General features: G+C 40.8%; 1 protein-coding gene across 2 annotated transcripts in view; it reads right to left on the reverse strand.

The window, feature by feature from the left end:
• Nucleotides 1-21,599, reverse strand: part of FBXO38 (F-box protein 38) — a 100,993-nt gene that overhangs the window by 47,933 nt on the left and 31,461 nt on the right. For both annotated transcript variants that reach the window (XM_089671105.1, XM_089671104.1), the window contains exons 8-12: nucleotides 16,349-16,442; nucleotides 15,519-15,649; nucleotides 11,398-11,568; nucleotides 8,423-8,565; nucleotides 7,158-7,425 (exon numbers count right to left, since the gene is read on the reverse strand). In XM_089671105.1, the coding sequence (XP_089527231.1) occupies nucleotides 7,158-7,425; nucleotides 8,423-8,565; nucleotides 11,398-11,568; nucleotides 15,519-15,649; nucleotides 16,349-16,442 (807 nt within the window). The remainder of the gene's footprint in view (nucleotides 1-7,157; nucleotides 7,426-8,422; nucleotides 8,566-11,397; nucleotides 11,569-15,518; nucleotides 15,650-16,348; nucleotides 16,443-21,599) is intronic.

The raw sequence follows: 21,599 nt of genomic DNA on the forward strand, positions 1-21,599 counted from the left end.
CTCCATAACTGCAGAGGTTTCTTTCCCTGACAACTTGTGGATACATTTGTAACAAAAAGGGTCTGGCATGGTTTTGGCCTTGGGTGTCTTGTGGGCACTCTCCTGGGTGGTTCCACAGGGCTCTAAGAAGAGACAAACAAGGGGCCTAGTTAGAATGGTACTCCTCCCTAGGTACACCTGTAGGGGAGTGGGGAAGGACTCTACCCCCACCAGCTGAGTCAGACTCACCACCTGTGGTGTTCTCACTGGTTGAAGCCACTGCCTTGCCTTACATCCTCAGCAGGGCCCCTCGGGACTGCAACACCTTCGATAGGCTACTGGGTCCACACTCCAAGGGGTGATTCCTGGAGGCTCCTCACCGACTTCATCAGGAAGGGAATGCTGACTGGCACCGCCATCTTTACAGCGGAAGTCCTTCCCTAACCGGAAATCTGGCTGAGAACGAGGCTTGGTCCACAGCCTCGCTACTGCTTCTGGTCTTGAGCCCATAGACCATTCACAACCCATTTTCAATGCCCTGGCTGAGGGAAGAAGGTTCTCATCCAAGATTTGACGGTACATTGAACCGTCCATCGTCCCTTTGATGCGGTGCAGTTGTCCTGTCCCCTTAGCAGAAAAACACCCCCAAAGCAGAATGTTTCTACCACCATGTTTGACAGTTGGGATGGTGTTCTTGGGGTCATAGGCAGCATTCCTCCTCCTCCAAACATGGCGAGGTGAGTTGATGCCAAAGAGCTAGATTTTCGTCTCATCTGTCCACAACACTTTCAACCAGTCCTCCTCTGCATTATTCAGATGTTCAGTGGCAAACTTTAGATGGGCCTGGACATGTGGTTTCTTGAGCAGAGGGACCTTGCGGGCACTTCAGGATTTCAGTCCTTGTCGGTGTAGTGTGTTACCAATTGTTTTCTTGGTGACTGTAGTTCCAGCTGCCTGGAGATCATTGACAAGATCCTCATGTGTAGTTCTAGGATGATTCCTCATTGTTCTCATGATCATTGACACTCTTCGAGGTGAGATCTTGCATGGTGCACCAGACCTAGGGAGACTGACAGTTGTTTTGCGTTTCTTCCATTTGCGGATGATTGCACCAAGTTGCTTGGCAATATTTTGGTAGCCCAGTCCAGCCTTGTGTAGGTCTACAATCTTGTCCCTGACATCCTTGGACAGCTCTTTGGTCTTTGCCATGGTGGAGAGTTTGGAATCTGATTGTTTAATTGCTCCTGTGGACAGGTGTCTTTTATATAGGTAACATTAGATTAGCAGCACTCCCTTCAAGAAGAGATGAGAGGGATGATCAGCGCAAAAACTGTGCAAAGTCCTGGGCTATCCTGGTGCTGTTGTGGATGAGCTTGGGATGGCCCATATGGCACTAAGGGCAATGCTTCCAAAAAGTGCTGTAGCAGACTCTGTAGGGTGAGAGAAGGAGAAGAAGTGCCTCTAAGTGCAGCATACCATTTTATAAAGGTTGAAAGGTAGAAACACTCAAATGGTTGAGGTTAATATTAGCATTAAAAACCGTAGTAGGTTGTGACATCAATCAGATGGGTGTACAGGGTGAAGAGCTGTCATCAGAAGGGAGGATGGTGTAGTCAGCGTACCGCTGGAGCAGCGTGGTGGCTGGAGGGGACAGCTGAGGAGCCGGCCGGCGTGCACGTCCTCCCTTCAGAGCCGGGTGGAACGTACACTGGAACGCAGCGGCGGCGTGGCCGTGATGTCAGATCCTAGAATGCACTGCAACGTGTTTCGGAGCATGCGCTGGCCTGCGAAGGCGGAAGTGCGCTCCTTTATCAAGCAGGGGGAGGTGGAAGAGCAATGTGGACTTTATACGGAAATGGGAGGCTGATGGACACTTCAATTGACCAATCAAATGGGTACACGTGATTGAACAAGTGATTGAACCATTGCTGTGAGATAATTAGATTAGAATATAAGTGGATGGAAAGTCACTGAGATAAAAAAAAAAAAGGGGGGGAAATTCACAAAAGAAGAAATTGTGGAAATTAAATGTGGAAGATGAATGGATGGGGACAGTGAACAAATGAAAAAAGTAAATGAGATAGGTGAAAAAAATTTTGAAAAAAAAAAAAACAAAAAATAGAATAAAAAGGAAAAGGATGGTAAAAATAAAATAAATATTAAAAAAAAATATATATATATATATATATATATATATATATATATATAAAAATGAAAATAAAAGTAAGGGGATCGCCTTGCAAATGTGATACATCAACATGGGATAAAAGTGGTACACTTAGTAAATAATGAATAGCAAATAACAGTGGTATGACAAAAAGTCCATATGGTTGAAAGTGGTTTGATGATAATTGGAATATAGTGATTAAGGACTTAATAGAAGTGGAGGGCAGAGTAATTATAACAGATGGAACAATAAATGAAATAATAATAGGGAGAATGATACAAAAAAGGGGGGGGGGGGGTGTTCTATGCATAATACTCCCTTAGATATTGGTAAAGGGAATGGAGTAGATAGTAAAATGAAGGTTAAGAATAAACTTAGTGCTAAATATGAATATCAATTTGAATGAAGTAAAATTAATATGAAATAAAAGATTAATTAGGAGAATATAAACTAAAAAATGTATAAAAAGTACAAAAAAAATAAAAAATATTAAATATGAAAAATATTAAAAGATATATTAATACAAAATATATTAAAATAAAAAAAAGCATCGAATTTAAATAGAAATTCAATTCAGAGAAGAAATTGGGGGAATAAAAAATGAATAAATATATAAATGAAAAGATACAAAAAAAAACAAAACAAAACAAAAAAAAAAACCGACAACTCATAAGGAAAGAAAAAAAAAATTAAAATCTAGATTAAAAATTTTAAAATTAAGAGAGCAATAAAAAGCAAGAAAGAATAAGAGGCAAGAGAAAATATAGTATAGTAAATGAAATTGTAAAATGGTTGATAGTATGGTGTTGATGTCTAATTCCTCATTAAGTCCCCCCGGGGATAGTGTGTCTAGTATAAATATCCAATAAGTTTCTTGTGAGCAGAGTTTATTAAAGCGTTCAGAATCTGAAAGGCTTTTGGGGATGGATTCTAAAATCCAGACTTGTAGGCCGTCAGTGGATTTATGATGGTATTCCAAGAAGTGGCGGGGGACACTGTGTTTGTCCTTACCATCTTCTATGAGGCGTCTGTGTTCTCCGAATCTGGCACGGAGGGGTCTGATGGTGCCCCCCACATATAGGAGGCCGCAGGGACAGGATAAACAGTATATCACGTGGTCAGTGGAGCAGTTATAAAATTCTTTTAGTGTGTAGGTTTTTCCTTTGGTGATGAAGGTTTTTTGACCATGTTTAACGAATTGGCAAGTTTTGCACAGAGCTTTTTTACATTTGTACATACCCACAATAGGTACGAGGCTAAGTGAATTGGATGTGTTGGTGGGGGGGTTATATTTGCTGGGGGCAAGTCTATTTTTGAGATTGGTGGCTCAGCGGTAAGTGTATTTTGGTTTCTTATCAAGAATGTCTACTAGGTGAGGGTCTTGCAATAATATTGGCCAGTGCCTGTTGATGATGGATTCCATTTTGTGGAAGTGTTTATGGAATTTGGTTATGAATCTTACTTGGTTTAAGGGCTCTGTACTGTTGTGTGTTGGGGGTCTGCCCTCTCGGTAGAGGGAGTAGGCATCATCTACCAAATTGTGTGGATAGCCTTTGTCTTGAAATTTCTTGATTATGATGTCACTCTGGAGGTTATAATCAGAGTCTGTGGTACAGTTTTGTCTAAGATGACAGAATTGTCCTTTAGGTAAATTCTGGATCCATTTGGGATGGTGACAGCTGTTGAAGTGGAGGTATGAGTTGCCAGATACGGGTTTAAAATGATTCTTTGTGTATATGTTGAGATTGTTGTGGTATAGTTTAAGATCAAGGAATACTAACGTGTCTTTGTGGTGAATGGAGGTAAAGGATAGGCCAAAGGGATTGGAATTACAATGGGTTACAAACTGGTCTATGTGTGTTGTAGGGCCATCCCAAATGACAATGAGGTCATCTATATAACGGCCGTAGAAGATGATGTGTGAGGCAAAGGGGTTGTTGCGCCATATGTATGTGTCCTCCCAGAAGCTCATAGTTAGGTTGGCGTATGAGGGTGCAAAGTTGGCGCCTATGGCTGTCCCTTGTATTTGTAGGTAAAAATCATTGCTGAATGTGAAATAATTGTGTTTGAGACAGAAGGTGGTGGCATCTATTATAAAGGATGATTGTCTGGGATTGAGTGATTGATTCAAGGATAGATAATGTTGGATGGCAATAATGCCTACGTCATGCTGTATCGAAGTGTACAGTGAGCAAACATCCAGTGAGACCCAACAATAATCAGGTTCCCAGGTATATGTTTTTAGCAATTCTAACAAGTGTCTACTGTCTCTGATGTATGAATGTTGGGCCTGTGCCAGTGGTTGTAGGAAGTGGTCAATGTATTGTGAAAATCCACTGGTAATGCTACCTGTGGCCGCTACAATTGGTCTTCCTGATGGGTTAAGGTTTTTATGAACTTTGGGTAGAAAGTAGAAGTACGGGGTGTTAAAGAAGTCCTTGGATAAAAAGGAGGCTTCCTGTTTAGTGATGACTCCCTCAAGTAAAGCTGTAGTTGTTAGTTGTAGGGCTTCTTGTTTAAATTCAGGTAGCGGGTCTTTGGTTAATTTGAGGCAAGTGGATTTGTCTGAGAGGAGTCTGTTGGCTTCACTTATATAGTCAGTTGTGCTGAGAAGGACAATACCGCCACCTTTATCGGCCGGTTTAATGATGATATCCTTATTGTCGGACAGGGTAGTAATGGATTTTTTTTCAGCTTTATGTAGATTCGAAGACAAATGTTGATGGCTGGGGTTACATAATTTAATGAGCTCTGAGTAAATTACTTTATAGAAGCTTTCTAGATAGGGGCCCTTGGAGTGTGTGGGATTAAATACGGATTTGGGCCTAAGTGTGGTGTGAACAACTGGTGTAGGATTGGTAAATTGTAAAGAAAGTTGAGTTAGAGAGAGTTTTAGAGACAGATGGTCTTCAGGGTTTGATTTGGCGTATAATTGTTCAAGTAGGTCTAGAACATCTGGATCAGATGGGGTTGGGAGATTAGTATCTTCTATGTCAGATGAGGTGCCAGTCTGTTGGTTTCTTTAAGGATTAGATGTGAAAGAATCTCTTTAGGGTAAGGTTGCGAATGAATTTGTTTAGGTCTTTGAATAGTGTGAACAGGTTTGGTGGGGAGGTGGGGGAAAAGTTTAGACCCCAATTAAGCAGAGAGATTTCAGTGTCTGATAATTGATGGTTCGATAGGTTGAAGATTTTTACAGTTTGCGATGTTTGTGTTTGGTGTGTGGTGCGGTGTTTACTCCGTCCCCCCCTACATCCTCTGTGTGTTTTCTTTTTCTGTGGGGGGGATTTGGGCCTAAAAAAGGAGAAGTGGTGGTAGGTGAAGAGTTGGTGGAATTTAGATTGGAGTTATGGCATATGGTTATGGGAGTACCAGATCCAAAGGTGATGCCGATGGTGCTTGGGGCGGAGAGGGGTGTGGGTTGGGTGGCGTTTGTGTGGGTAATGGTGATAGGGTCCTGGGTGTCTATGGGTGTGTTGACTACAGAGTTGAGTACTGGGGTGGTGATGGTGTGAGTTATAGTAGGAGTGTTGTTGGAGTTATTTATGGGAATGTGGTGTAGAGGTTTTGTGGTGTTAGAGCGGGACTGATGTGTGTGTTGTGAAGTCTGTGGGCTCATGTTGATGGGATGGTGGTTGTGATGTGATTGGACCTCTTGGGTCTGGGGGACCGTGTTGGGATAGGAGGTGGTATGGGTACACGTCGTATGGTGTGGTGTTGTGTTGTGTTGTGCACAAAGCGGGGGAGATTATTAAATCCATGAAGGAAGGGATGGTGTGGTTCTTCCATGTGAAAAGTTTGTTGTGGTTATAGTCATCTAAGTCTCTTTTAAATTTGGAGAGTTTGTTTGATACTATAAAATTCTCTTGATGCTTAGTGTTCTTTTTGAGGTTTTATGTGGGGGGCACCATCAGACCCCTCCGTGCCAGATTCGGAGAACACAGACGCCTCATAGAAGATGGTAAGGACAAACACAGTGTCCCCTGCCACTTCCTGAAATACCATCATAAATCCACTGACGGCCTACAAGTCTGGATTTTAGAATCCATCCCCAAAAGCCTTTCAGAGTCTGAACGCTTTAATAAACTCTGCTCACAAGAAACTTATTGGATATTTATACTAGACACACTATCCCCGGGGGGACTTAATGAGGAATTAGACATCAACACCATATTATAAACCCTTTTACAATTTCATTTACTATACTATATTTTCTCTTGCCTCTTATTCTTTCTTGCTTTTTATTGCGCTCTTAATTTTTAATTTCAGTTTTTAAATTTTTAATCTACGATTTTTGTGTATCTTTTCATTTATATATTCATTTTTTATACCCCCAATTTCTTATTCTCTGAATTTCTATTTAAATTCGATTCTTTTTTTATTATACTTTGTATTAATATATCTTTTAATATTTTTTATATTTAATTTTTTTTTTTAAGTGCTGTGCAGAGCAATACAAAGCAGCCTGTTCGTGCAGACAGGGGAGAGGTCTGAATTGTTTAAGAGAATCAGCAGCCGGGACCCGGTGATTGAAATGCCAAGGAACTAATAGCAGTACGGGTAGCCCCCTACCCAGAAAGAGACACACACACACACACACACACACACACACACACACACACACACACACACACACACACACACACACACACACACACACACACACACACACACACACACACACACACACACACACACACACACACCCCTATAGGAGTACTTCTGCTATAAGGCAGTTGAAAAGCAGATAAAAAGTGTCCCTTTCATTTTTTTTGAGCAGTGTATAAGTCAAAGCAAATGTCAGCATTAAAATAAACCATGCAGGGCACAGCACAGGTTCACTTTGACTAAATGCTTTGGGAAATGCATTTCTTCTCACATTTCTGTTTCATTTCATCTAACCTGCCTTAATAGCATTTAGACAATGTCTGCCATGAATGGGACAGACCGTTCTTCTGATATGCTTACAACATACACCCTGGACTTCCAACAAATTAGATGTAATGCTCACCCTCAGCAGCAATATGCTGTTCTTCCACATTGTTCTCTGGCCTGAGGTCTGGTTCTTCATTTCCTTCCTCTTGCGGTGGTGGAGGCGGTGGTGGTGGTGGTGGCGGCGGCGGTGGTATGTGAGGTGGCTGTTGGTTATTATTGTGCTGTAGGTTGTTGTTTTGATGATTGTTATTGTTTTCATTCTCATTGTTGGAGTTCTGATTGCTTACCAAGGCAGAAGAAACACCAATTCCAGTGCCTGCACTAAGGCCCACGCGGGCACAGCCCTTAAAAAAAAAGAAACAAGTGCTTGTAAATATTACCATTTATGACTGTTTACTTTGGGGAAAAAATACTGTTACAAAAGATTTAAAAATGGGCTGCATCTCTTTTCACTACAAAATTTATCCATACTCATTAATGTCATAAACACAATAAAATTCAACATTAAAATACAAGGAGCACTTTTGTATCTTGCAACAATCTGGGCAGTTAAAACAAGTAAAGCACGGCATCACTCAGTCTCCACAGCCACAAAATGACTTTATATTAATAACTGTATGATATAATTATGTGTGTAGGGATTACCATCAAAGGGTCTGTGTTGATGCAATTCCTGCTTGCCTATCCTTTCCTATTCTTCCAGCTGACATCTATAGTTCAGAAATCGATGTATCAGTTACTAACTATACAACAAAAAACATATCATACTTACCTTCTCTGTGCAATGGTTTGGCACAGAGCAGCCTCAATCTTCCTCTTCCAGGGGCCCTGCCGGTGCTCCCGAGTCCTTCCCCCTTACGAGTCCCCATATAGCAAAGGGGTATTTGTGCATGCTCACTCTCGAGCCAGCTCATTGTGTCCATTGACACACAGAACATGGCTCAGCCCCAACCCCCGCTCTCTCCTCACTGGCTGTGAATGAAAGCAGTAGCAGCCAATGGCTCCTGCCTTTTTATCCAAAGAGGAGAGACAGCTGCTGCACTTGCTGAATTGAGATCAGGAAGGTATTTTGGGGAGGGGTGCTGGGATAACTGCACGCAGGTGGTTATTTATTTACTGCATCGAATGCATTAAGATATAAAACCTTCTGCCCTTAGAACCACTTTAAATAACTTTTGGGTGGTTATTAAATCACTTTGGTTTTGTCTATTAGAGAGTGGATAGTAAAATGAGTGTGCTGCAGAAACACAGACACCTAATAAGCTGCAAAAGGCATTTATCTTAATCCACCATGAACATTGCCAATCTCAGCAGGATTTGGCATCCGTAAGGAAGGCTCACCTTAGGAGGTTCTCGAAACATCTGGTCCAGTGAGATAAACTCCAAGCTGGGGAGCAGCTCCACAAACTGACTGAAGGATTCCAACTTTATGGCATGGCAGCGAACCAGGCTAAGATCAACCAGCCTGTTCCAGCGAGAGTGATCTTCAAAGAGTACAGTTCAGGTTATCAACCAAGCTTTAAACGTTAATTTAAAATATATAATACAAATATAAAAATGACAGTGTAAGTCATGCAAATAAGTTCCCCCAACAGTCATGTTTTAGTTTTTGTGTGTACATAGAACACTCCTCCTGTCCTGACAAGCCCATAAATGGAACTGGCCAGCACTCTGATAGACCTAAACGAGGTGAAGACATACAAAAGCACCGAGAAATGTATATCGGCTTTTACAATTTCTTGGACTAGATTTGTAAACTGTCATACTTCTGTTAGCACAAAAAAAATCTACAGAAAAGAAAGTAATATTTATCCCTGGTTCCCACTAACATGAAATGAAAGTCACACAATTTTGCTGTAGGACTCCCCAACGACCATGTGCGACTTCAAAGTGACTTCACTGATAAAAACAAGGAAAAAAGCATAGGAAGCGCCACATCTAAGTGTAGATTGTAAGTAGAAAACCAAGGAGAATTAGAAAATTGCACCCGCATGCATTAAAAGAATCTGAGCATAAAAACATCCTTAAAAGGAAGATTGCAGTCTTCCGGTATGGTTGTTTTTATGCTCCGATTCTTTTAGGAGTGGACACACAATGCCAGTTTGTTGCACGTTTTTTGTGCATGTTGGAAGCTTTCAGGAAGAGAACAGATGCGAACACAGCCTGAATTGCAATGCAAGCGTGACGCGCATTGTGCTGAAAGTTTCTGAAACATGTGACAAGTATACATTTACTGTGGGGGGGTGCCACATGTTCAGAAATGCGCAGATGTGAATGCAGGCTAAGCAGATGTGAGTTTTCCTGCCAAAATGTGCGATGCTGCACAACCAAAGGGGTTCTTGAGCTTTGGTAGATGCGTGTAAACCTGTGTCGTGTATAGGGCAGCCCACTCAAAAACTGGGTTTTTGAGGGCTGTCCTATATGTGATGCATGTTTACATGTGAAAAACGTACAAAAAGACCCCAAAAAACATGGGAGCAGGAATGGGCGATTCTGCTACCCAAAAGGTGTGAATGGAATGTGCAAGGGAGGAAGTTTTTAGGCAGCAACGATGACCAGCGAGGAGACATGAGGGTTAAACAAAACAGAAAAAAAACAAAACACACTGCATCAGAAGTCACAGCAAAGTCACTGCAATTAGGACAAATGTACGACTTGCTGGCAATGTACGACTTTCTCCCATAGACTTCATAGATTGAAGTCTATGGGAGTTGCAGCACAAGAATCACCCAAAAATAAAATCGATGTGTTTTCACTCGATATGTGACTTTACATGTTGCCAGAATATCGCAGGTCAAAATCGCGCTAGTGTGAACCGGGCTTAAAGTGGTTGCAAACCCCAAAAAAGAAATATGAACAAAAACATATCCCTTTATTGTGTGTACTCGTCTCAATCCAGAGAACTGAGTGTAATTGCTGTCTGCTGCTCTATTCCTCTGCTATCAGCAGGAGTCACTTCTGACATGCTTTCCTGACACCAAGAGAAAAAAACGAAGGAGACAAGGGAGGGAGCTCCAGCACACAGCCTGTGACTGATCACCGCCATACGCCATACCAGCTCCCCGATCACCGCCATACCCCATACCAGCGCCCCGATCACCGCCATACCCCATACCAGGGCCCCGATCACCGCCATACCAGGGCCCCAATCACCGCCATACCAGGGCCCCAATCACCGCCATACCAGGGCCCCAATCACCGCCATACCAGGGCCCCAATCACCGCCATACCAGGGCCCCAATCACCGCCATACCAGGGCCCCAATCACCGCCATACCAGGGCCCCAATCACCGCCATACCAGGGCCCCAATCACCGCCATACCAGGGCCCCAATCACCGCCATACCAGGGCCCCAATCACCGCCATACCAGGGCCCCAATCACCGCCATACCAGGGCCCCAATCACCGCCATACCAGGGCCCCAATCACCGCCATACCAGCGCCCCAATCACCGCCATACCAGTGCCCATTCCAGCATCCTGATAACCCCCATACTCTATTCCAGCGTTCTGATTACCGCCATACCCAAATACCAGCATCCTGATCACGGCTATACGTCAAACCAGCATCTGGCATTTTAGGGTCTCAACTGATCAATTTTCAGATATATATCCCACAGTTTGTAGACTCTATAGCTTTCACACAGACTAAATAATTTACACTGCTTTGGGTTATTTTTACACCAGAAAAGGTAGCAGAAAACATTTTAACCTAAATTTCTGAAGAATTATTTGCTAAAGGAAACTTATTCCTTTACGAAGGAAAATTTTTTCCTCAAAATTTTCGGGCCTTTTTCATTTATATAGCAAAAAATAAAAAACCCAGTAATGATCAAATACCACCAAAAGAAAGCTCTGTCTCAAAAAAATTAAAAACATTTCTTATGAGTACAGCGTTGCATGACTGAGTAATTGTCACTCAAAATGTGAAGGCTGAAAATTGACCTGGACTGGAAAGGGGCGAAAGTGTCTGGACTTGAAGTGGTTAAAAGTCAAACTTGCTAAACCATTCTCCACTCCACTGCAGTGTATAAAGTTGGTGGGTTTCCATAAACAAATGCAAAAATGATAATAGATTAGCCATTTAAAAAAAATGGAACATATTGGTCCTATAATATTCCTACTGCAGCATCATTAAATTAAGTGGAGTTTTAATCTACCTTGTTTATGTGGATGAAGGAATCTGTAACTTTTTTTCCCAAACAGCATGCTGGCTGAACAGGAAAAAATTAACTTTCTAGGGCGACAGATATTGGTGATCATCAACAGAAAATGAGCAACCTACAGTATAAAGTCTAATTAGTCGGCTTTTATTACCTGTGATCCAGTTCTTTGGATTGTGCAGGTGAGGGCAGTTATAGATCACCAAGTACTTGATGCAGGAAAAGACTTCATTTACAGCTTTCATGCCAATGTCAGTGATAATACCAGGGTTCTCTGCCACATCTGCCAGGCCATACTTCATTAGATCAGCATTAGTCATCTTACCTGTACACAAAAGAAGCCTTGTTGGAGGTCAGGCAAGGAACAGAGACAATAATGGGATTTTGGTCTTACCTGTGAAATCCTTTTCTTAGGAGTACACAAGTCACAGGATATCTTCATCTCAAATACAATAAAGGTTATGCTACCACCTTCAGGTGATTGGACACTAGCAAAAAAGATCCATCCCCTCCCAGGAAAAACCCCTTCCCATCGGGCAAGGCTTCAGTTTTTATACAAAAGAACACAAAGGCAGAGGGGCAGGATCTCTGTGTCCTGTGATGTACTCAATTTTACAGGTAAACCAAAAACCCCATTTTCTTTATTGTACATCCTAAGACACAGGTTATCTTCATCTCCATTACAACAGTGACATCCCAAACCACTGAAAATGAGGGAAGAGCAACATGGTCATAAGCCAATACTCCAAATAACTAATCTAATCTAAAACAGGTGAGAACCTCCCTCAGTAACATGCAAAAATTGCCAACCAGAAGTGGCCTCCCTTCAAACCATAAACTTGAAATATAAGCTGACAGATTCATACAGAAATGGTAGAGTTTCAAGCTGTGTGACCCTTCCTTGGGCCTTCAGGAAGCACAAAGAGGGAATCAGACTGGCAATTTGCAGCAGTTGACTTTAGGCAACACTTGATAGTATGAACCACATCCAAGGGGTGAAAAGCCTTGTCCCTCTGCGTTTGAAGATGCCAACACAATGTACAGGATAAGATGGAACAAACAAATCATCACCTTGCCTGACAGGAAGGGGGTTATACCTGGGAGGGATTTCCTGTCTTTTTTGACAGTGTCCAGTCACCTGAAAGTAGCAGCAGAACCCTATCATAATAGGAATGAAGATGCTCTATGTCCTGGTATGTACTATAAAGAAACAAACTGGTATGATAGTGTAAAGAAATGTCAATATTCTTACGCATTAATAATATTGCATACAGTATGGCACAAAACAAAGAATAAATAGAGGAAAGAGTCATGGGGTTGGGCCCTTTAAAGCTTGCTGTGACACACACACATATAATATATATATATATACAGTTGTGACCAAAATTATTCAACCCCCACTGAAATTGAGTGTTTTGGCCAGTTTGACATTGCTTTTGATCATTCAGTCATCTTGCTTACATTTACATTAAAGAGGCACTTGTAGGTCAGACAAATATAACATAACAGTTATAATGAAATAACCACAAATGTCTTTTCTGTGCTCACAGCATTATCAGTTTTATTCAACCCCCAAGTGACATTCAATCTTAGTACTTAGTACAGCATCCTTTTACAGTTATAACAGCTTTTAAACGTGAAGCATAGCTTGACACAAGTGTCTTGCAGCGATCTACGGGTATCTTCGCCCATTCTTCATGGGCAAAGGCCTCCAGTTCAGTCACATTCTTAGGCTTGCGCACTGCAACTGCTTTCTTTAAGTCCCACCAGAGGTTCTCAATCGGATTTAAGTCTGGTGACTGCGATGGCCACTCCAAAATGTTCCAGCCTTTCCTCTGCAACCATGCTCTAGTGGACTTGGAGGTATGCTTGGGATCATTGTCCTGTTGAAAGGTCCAACGTCTCCCAAGCCTCAGGTGTGTGACGGACTGCATCACGTTTCCATCCAATATCTCCTGGTACTGAAGAGAATTCATGGTACCTTGCACACGCTGAAGCTTCCCTGTACCTGCAGAAGCAAAACAGCCCCAAAGCATGATTGACCCTCCACCATGCTTCACAGTAGGCAAGGTGTTCTTTTCATCATAGGCCTTGTTCTTCCTCCTCCAAACATAGCGTTGATCCATGGGCCCAAACAGTTCTAATTTTGTTTCATCAGTCCACAGAACACTATCCCACAACTTTTGTGGTTTGTCCACATGGCTTTTGGCATACTGCAGTCGACTCTTCTTATTCTTTGGAGACAGCAAGGGGGTACGCCTGGGAGTTCTGGCACGGAGGCCTTCATTACGCAGTGTGCGTCTTATTGTCTGGGCTGAAACTTCTGTACCCACATCTGACAAATCTTTTCTCAGTTCCTCAGCAGTCACACGGGGACTTCTCTCCACTCTACGCTTCAGGTAGCGCACAGCAGTCGAAGTCAGCATCTTCTTTCTGCCACGACCAGTTAGCGTTTCAACAGTGCCCTTTGCCTTGAATTTGCGAATGATGCTTCCTAAGGTGTCTCTTGGTATGTTTAACATCTTTGCAATCTTCTTATAGCCATTGCCCTTCCTGTGAAGAGAAATCACCTCTTCTCTTGTCTTCCTGGACCATTCTCTTGCCTTCACCATGTTTGTAACCACACCAGTAAATGTCTAGAAGGAGCTGAGTATCACAGTCATTTTAAAGCTGCCTAATTGGTGCTTATTATGCTTGATTGCTGCTCGGTGACATCCACAGGTGTTTTCAATACCTGATGGAAAGCACCTGTATGAACCTCTGTTCTTCAGAGTGGTAGTCTTTAAGGGGTTGAATAATTGTGGCAATGAAGAAACCACATAAGAACCATTTACTACTGTATTACATAAACAATTGATGTCATTTTAGTTGCATTTGGGTAGTTACAACGTCCTTGTAGGATTTGATTCTGAATACAATTCCAAATGTACACTATAGTCCCTAAACCCCTTTACAGCATTGGGGGTTGAATAATTTTGGTCACAACTGTATATATATATATATATATAATAGATATATAGTTATTAAGATGTGTTTTTTTTTCCTCTCCAAGCCCAGGGATTTGACAACAGTTCACACAATCCAATTAAAACAGTTGGCACATATCCCAGACTTTCTGGCAAAACTGTGATTACAGTAAGGCTGGGTACATAAGGGCCAAACAATGGCAGTTATCTGCTGGTTCAACAGAAACTGGCCAAAATTCTGTCAGTGGGTGTACCTGTCTTTCTGACAGAAGCTGGGGGGTTTGGGGGTGAGGGGCAGTCCCCCTGTCACAGCACAAAGATACAGCAGGTGGAGACGGCTGCACTAACATTGCACATGTTAGTAAGGCAATTAAGGTGATCTGTCAAGATTTTTTTTTTTTTTTTCCTGTTGGGTTGAAAAGGTCTTTAACAAAGCAAGGCTGGTTGCATGTGACCAACTACTACTAGCTATGCCACAACTTGGATAAATGAGAACTTTCACCTACGACCACTGTTATGCATATTTGATGCCTGTCTGTAACTCAGTTTGGATTGAAAGACATGCAGGTGATAAGATTTTCAGAAATAGAGGTCAGCGATGACAGTCTGCATACTTTTTAGTTCAAGTTACCTCTAAAACCTATATATTTTTACAGCTATTCTTTAAAAAGTGAACCTGTGCCCACACTATAGGTTTAAAAATATTCAGCACAGGCAGTAAAAGCACCTTAAAAAAAAAAAAAAAAAAAATCCTCATTCTCTGTGGCTGCAAGAATTGTGGAAAATGTATTCTTCACAACAGAAGCACTGAAATCTCAACTATGGTGTTGTATCCCCCCCCCCCCCCCCCAAAACTGCAAATATAAAAAAGGAGCACTTGCTGTCCTGAGGCCCCTATAAAGGCTGCTTTTACACGGATTCTTTTCAGTTTACCCGCACCGCAGTGCACCTGCGGCTTTTCTGTGAGTTAGCTGAGCTTTGCCATAAACTTTATATCTTGAGGGTTTGGTGCTCTTTCAGAAAGGGTGCCAAACCCACAGAATGTAACAGAAGTGCGCTTCCTTGGTTTGAGGTCGTGAGCCACATCAGAGGGCTCCTAGGGCCACAGGTTGAGCACTCTTGCTATACAAGTATCAGGATTTTCATTCACAGCGACATTTGCTGCTTATATCAGGAATTGGCATTCCCAGTTTGCTTATTAAACCACTCTTTGAAAATAAATTTTGATGCTTCTCATTAAAAAGGCTTTAATCATTTAAAAAAAGACAAGCAAATCAGTCTGACCCATCACATTACACAGTTTACTTACATTGTAGCAAAAACTCATCAACGTATCCCAGATGTAAAGTTTCAAATTGAGGGAACTCTAGCTCTGCCATCTTCAGTGCAGAAAACACTCCGTCTTTGGTCAGAGAGGGCTGAATGCGTACTTCGTGTAACCTTGATGTAAGCATATATAGCATTAGCATACAATACATGAGCCGGAAATATGAGGGCATTACAACACAAGGAATGACAATACATTTCAGATATGCGTCTTGTGCAAGTCTCCTGTGCTAGAATGACCTTATTATTATGGTGCATGAAATGAAGGCTTATCACCCACAGTGAAAAGTCAATTTATTACAAAATTTTATATTATTCTGCAAAGACAATGGTATATATTTTTGACAATTTCTCTGAGACTAAAAGTTTGAAAAAAAAGACTTGTTTATATTGACCTGCTTTGATTTGTAATTCTGAAGAACTATAAAACTAGGAAATTGACTTTAATAGAACATACTGGATAGCAGAATTAATAAACATTAATGTCAAAAACAAACTGCTCAGTGAAGTGCAACAAATCAGCTTTTAAAATTATTTTCTAAGCTATGTGGGAAAAAACAGAACAATAAAAGCTAATTATTAGCTATGCACAACAGCAGCAGTTGATACTGAATTTGTCTCAGCCACATTTTATGAATTCCTCTAACTGTATTCATCAATATGTACAGCAAACAACACATCAATTATGAAGTGATTTGCATCTGGCACATTTTGGAAATGCATACTAAATGCTGTAAAGTATTTAGATGTGCTCTCTGAAAATGTGAATAGGGAAAAGGATGTTTGCAATGTACTTTATAACATATATCCTACCTTCTAGCAGCTGTTATTATGAGGTAGCCAAGGTCCACTTCAAGAGCATTCTTACAAGCTCCCAAAACAATTGTATGCAAATTCCGAAACCCTCCTGAAAAAGACCAGCACACAACAAAAAAGGCTATGAGGTGTAATTATATTTAGTCCTGAATTACAGCTATTACAAATATTTGCCAGTACTCAGGAAATCATCCCTTTATCAGATTACCAGCAAATGTCCTACCTGTACTAGAGAGATGCAGGTGTACTCTTTCTTAAAAGAGAAGCCCAAAGGTCAGCTTAGAAACAGACTAGATAGTGGATAATGATCCAAAGGCAGAGGAGGCCTGGAGGGGAGGGTGCGGGGGGGAGGAGGGTGGAGAGATGGGGAGTGGGGGGTCGGGCAGGTAATACTCTGCATAGGAGGGGTAAGTGGAAGAGGATGGGTGGAGGAAAGAGAGAGAAAAGAAAGAGCGGGACAACATGGAAGAAGTTCAGTTTGTAACTTTTAAACCACTTCCCGACCGGCCGTTGTATATAAACGGCCGGACGGTGGCACTGCAGGGTCGGGTGGCCGTCTATAAACGGCCTCCCCGCACCCTGCTTGTGCGCGCTCCCTGGGAGCGCGCAGCACCGCGATCCGGTGCTCGCTGATCCGGTGCTGATCCGCGATCCGGTGACCGCTGATCCGGTGCTCCGGACACAGTGAAACACCGATCGTCGGACGGGACCTCTGTACGAGGTCCCGATCATGTGATCACTGATTGGCCAATCAGTGATCACATGCAAAGTAGTAAGCAAGATGTCACTTCTGACATCATTGCTTACTATGTGTGAAATCTGTGAATGATCACAGAGGTCACATGGTACAAGGCTATTCACAAAAGCCTTGTACCATGTGACAAGCTATGACCAATCACAGCTCACTCAGTTCTTTTCAATGAGTGCAAGAATGCACACAGAGAGAAAGAGAAATGATTGCTTTTATATCCTAAATGGGTGTAAAAGCAATCAGTGTAAAAAAATAAAAAAATAAAAAATCTTCATCACCCCTCACAAGTAGTACAGTGTCACCATGGTGACACTGTACTGCTAGGGTGACAGTATGTAAAAAAAAAAAAAAAAAATATAAAAAAAATAAAATAAAAATGTAAAAAAAAATGTTTAAAAATTATAATTTTTGCTTATAAACTAATTTGGATTTTTTTTTTTACTAAAAAGATAACGGAATAAATTTTGGCTAAGATTTATGATGAAATATTATTTATTTGCAAAATTTTATAAAAAAAACACTTTTTTTCAAATTTTTTGGACATTTCATTTACATAGCAAAAAAAATACAAATCCCAGTGGTGAATAAATACCACCAAAATAAAGCTTTATCTATCTCAAAAAAATGGTAAAAAATTCATTTGGGTACAGTGTTGCATGACCGCGCAATTGTCATTCAAAGTGTGACAGCGCTAAAAGCTGAAAATTGCCCTGGTCAGGAAGGGGGTAAAAGTGTCCGGTCTGGAAGTGGTTAATGTAAAGGGGCTAAGCTGCCCTGGAAAGAGATTTAGATTATTTAAGGAGTTACAACATAGGATATCCTCAGTGGTTTTTTTGCAGGAGACACATTTGGATTTGGAATCTAAGATTAGGCTGCGGTCAAGATATTTTCCGACATGGTATTATGCAGATTCACCAATTAGAAGAGCAAAAGGGGTAGCTATAGGGTTCGCAAAAAATATTAGGTTTGAAGTGGAGCAGAGAATAACAGACCCAGAGGGCAGGTTTTTGTTTTTAAGGGGTAAGTTGTAGGATATTGAGTGTACAGTTGCTAGTATATATTGCCCAAATAAGAAACCGGAGATATTCCTAAGGGAAGTATTGCAGAGGCTGATGGATTTTAAAACAGGTCGATTGATAGTAGCGGGGGACTTTAATCTTTGTATGGATCCACGGCTGGATACTACCTCCCATTTGAGGAAAGAGGAGAATAGGTCCTTGAGATTATTAAAGAAATCATTGAATGAATATCAATTAGTGGACATATGGAGAATCAGGCATATGAAAGATAAATATTATACATTTTATTTGCATGTTCATGAGACTTACTCCAGATTGGATTACGTATTGGTAGAACATCAACTCATAGAATCCGTGGTAGAGGTTATGATTGGAGGGAGTTCTATCTCAGACCATTCTCCGGTTGCAATGAAGTTAAGATGGGGTAGAGAAGATAGAGGTGGTTTTGTGTGGCGGATGAATGAGGCACTTCTTCTGGATGAGATCGATCGAAAGATTAAAATAGAAATTGAAAGATATTTTGAAGAGAATGATACTGAGGAAGTGTCGGTTGCAACACTGTGGGAAGCCCATAAAGCCTATACCAGAGGACTACTTATTGCAATAGGGGCAAAAAAGAAAAGAGAAAGGAGAGAAAAGATCGATAGACTTTTAAATGAAATATGTGATCTAGAACAGGCCCATAAAAGGAATATTTTGAAAGAGTTAAGGCAGAAGATAACAAAAAAGAAATAAGAATTAGAGAGGGTAATAGAGGAAGATAAAAGAAGAGTCTTTAATAAACTAACAAGTGAAAGGTATAGATGGGGAGATAGGCTGGGAAAACATCTAATGAGGGCATTGAGGGAAAAGAAAAATAGGAATTAAACAGAAAAAATAAGAAACTCCAAGGGTGAAATGGTCCATTCAACTAAAGGAATCGCTAGAGTATTTAAAGATTATTATAGTGAACTATACAACATTATACCCCAGGACACCCCTAATAATACTGATACAGTAAATAAAGAAAAAAGAAGTACATTTTTAAAAAATGCAGGTCTAACAAAACTAAGTAAAATCCAACTGAATTCCTTGGATTCAGAAATCACGTCAGAAGAAATAGAAATAGCATTGAAGGATACAGTGGTCGGGGAAAGTCCGGGCCCAGATGGATTTACTGTAAAATACTATAAAAAGTATAAAGAGTTACTAATACCCAGATTGAAGACATACATGAATGCTCTTGGAGACGAGTTGGAAATTAGGGGAGAGTCCTTACAGGCCAATATAGTTTTAATTCACAAGGAAGATAAAGACCCTTCTCTGTGTGTAAGTTACAGACCTATTGCGCTGTTGAATGTTGACACTAAATTGTTTGCAAAAGTTCTGGCAAACAGGCTTAAGGTCTTGTTGCCAGAATGGATACATGGGGATCAGGTGGGGTTTGTCCCGGGAAGAGAGGGTAGAGACAACGGATTAAGATCATTGTTGCTTATACAAGAGGGGGAAAAAGGGAAGACCCCAGTAATATTACTGTCAATTGATGCAGAGAAAGCATTCGATAGAGTGAACTGGAGTTTTATGATGGACACCTTGGTGGAGATAGGGTTGGGGGATAGAATTAGGAAGTGGATTGGTAATTTATATAAAGTTCCCACAGCCACTGTCATGGTAAATGGAGGAAGTTCGGAGCTCTTCAGGATGTCAAATGGAACAAGACAGGGATGCCCCCTATCCCCATTGTTGTTTGTCTTGTTTCTGGAGCCATTGTTGTCGATAAGAAAGAATATCAATATAAAAGGAATAAAGATAGGTGACAGAAAACTTAAGGTAGCGGCCTACGCGGACGATCTGTTTTTCGTTGGAAACCCTCGTATTTCTCTACCAAACTTAATGAAAATATTGAAGGAGTTTGGGGAAATATCAAATTTAAAAATTAATCCAACAAAATCTGAAATTTTAAATATAAATCTTAAAAATAGTGAAAAAGAAAAAATACAAGAAGAATTCCCCTTTGTGTGGAGAGAGAAAGAATTAAAGTATCTTGGGGTAAAATTGTCTGCTTCAATTAATAATATGTATAAGATTAATTATATTTCACTTTTAAACGAGATAAGAGGAATTGAAGAGGTTGGGAACTGGAAATCCGTCTTGGATGGGCCGTATAAATTCGATAAAAAAGATAATTTTGCCCAAAGTCTTATATAAGTTTCAAATGATCCCAATTAAACTTCCAGAGGTTTTTTTCAGGACACGAAGGAAAATGTTGCTGGGGTATATAAGGAGGAAAAAAAAAAAACGAGGATACGCTATGAAACGCTGACTAGAATTAAAGAGAGAGGAGGCCTAGGGCTCCCAGATTTCAAGAGATATTATAAAGCGGTCTTGATCGCGAGAATCTTTGACTGGACTCATAACCCAGGGAAAAGTTGGGTCAAAATTGAAAATATTTTGAGTGGGTCCAATCTAAGCAGGATTATATGGTTACCTACACATTATAGAGGTCTAGACGTTAATACAAGTGTGTACACTTCTATTGTTTTAAAGGTCTGGGAGATGTTACACAGACAAAAGGGTTGGGTTTTCAATTCCCAGTTAATGCCACTTAAAAATACAGATTATTTTGCACCTGGGAAGGAAGACATCACAGGGAACTGGATTATTAAACAGGACGCGCAACTGAGAGATATAATGGTGGGTGAGGAACTAAGATCTTATAGAGAGATGGAGAAGTAAAAGGGAGAGGTTTTTAGCAGAATTAAAATTAAATTATAAGTGTTTAGTTAGATGGCACATTACACCGATTGTGGAGCACAAGATGAACGGGGAGAACTCTCCACTATGTTGGAGAGGCTGTGGAGAAGTGGGTACACTATATCACATATGGTGGGAACGTTCAAAGATACAGGTGTTCTGGGGGAAAATCGTCCATTTAATGAGGAAAAGTACTAAGATTGATATTAGATTGTCTTCTTCATATCTCTGAGCTTACAGTGAGATCATATAAGGATTCAGGGATTTGGTACTTTCTGAGTGCAGCCAAAAGCTTGATCCCCAGGTTTTGGAAAAAAAGTGAGGTGCCGACGGAAGAAGATTGGTTGATCAGAATGAATCAGTTATGTGAGATGGAAAGACTTTATTACATACACATAGACGAGATGGAGAAGTACTATAAAAAGTGGGGAAAATGGGAAGAATTTAGACAGAAAGTGAAATATACTTGATTTATACCTTTTGAAACAAATAAGTATTTTAGAAATGAGTTTTAGAAAGAAAAGGATAGTGTTATTTTTTTTTTTTTTTTCTCCTCTCGGATTAGAAAAGAAAAGGCAGAGTGGGTTGGAGGGATATGAGGATGGGCATGGGAGGGGGGGGGGGGGGAGGGGGGGAGGGAATTAGGGTTGTGGGAATTAAATAAATTATGAGGAATATAATGATCTTTTAATGAAGAAAATGTTTGTTAATTATATCTGATCGAAAACCAATAAATATTTATAAA

The sequence above is a fragment of the Staurois parvus genome, unplaced genomic scaffold, assembly GCF_062004578.1.
Source record: "Staurois parvus isolate SC_StPar_1 unplaced genomic scaffold, SC_StPar_1.0 ptg000099l, whole genome shotgun sequence".
Classification (NCBI taxonomy): Eukaryota; Metazoa; Chordata; class Amphibia; order Anura; family Ranidae; genus Staurois; species Staurois parvus.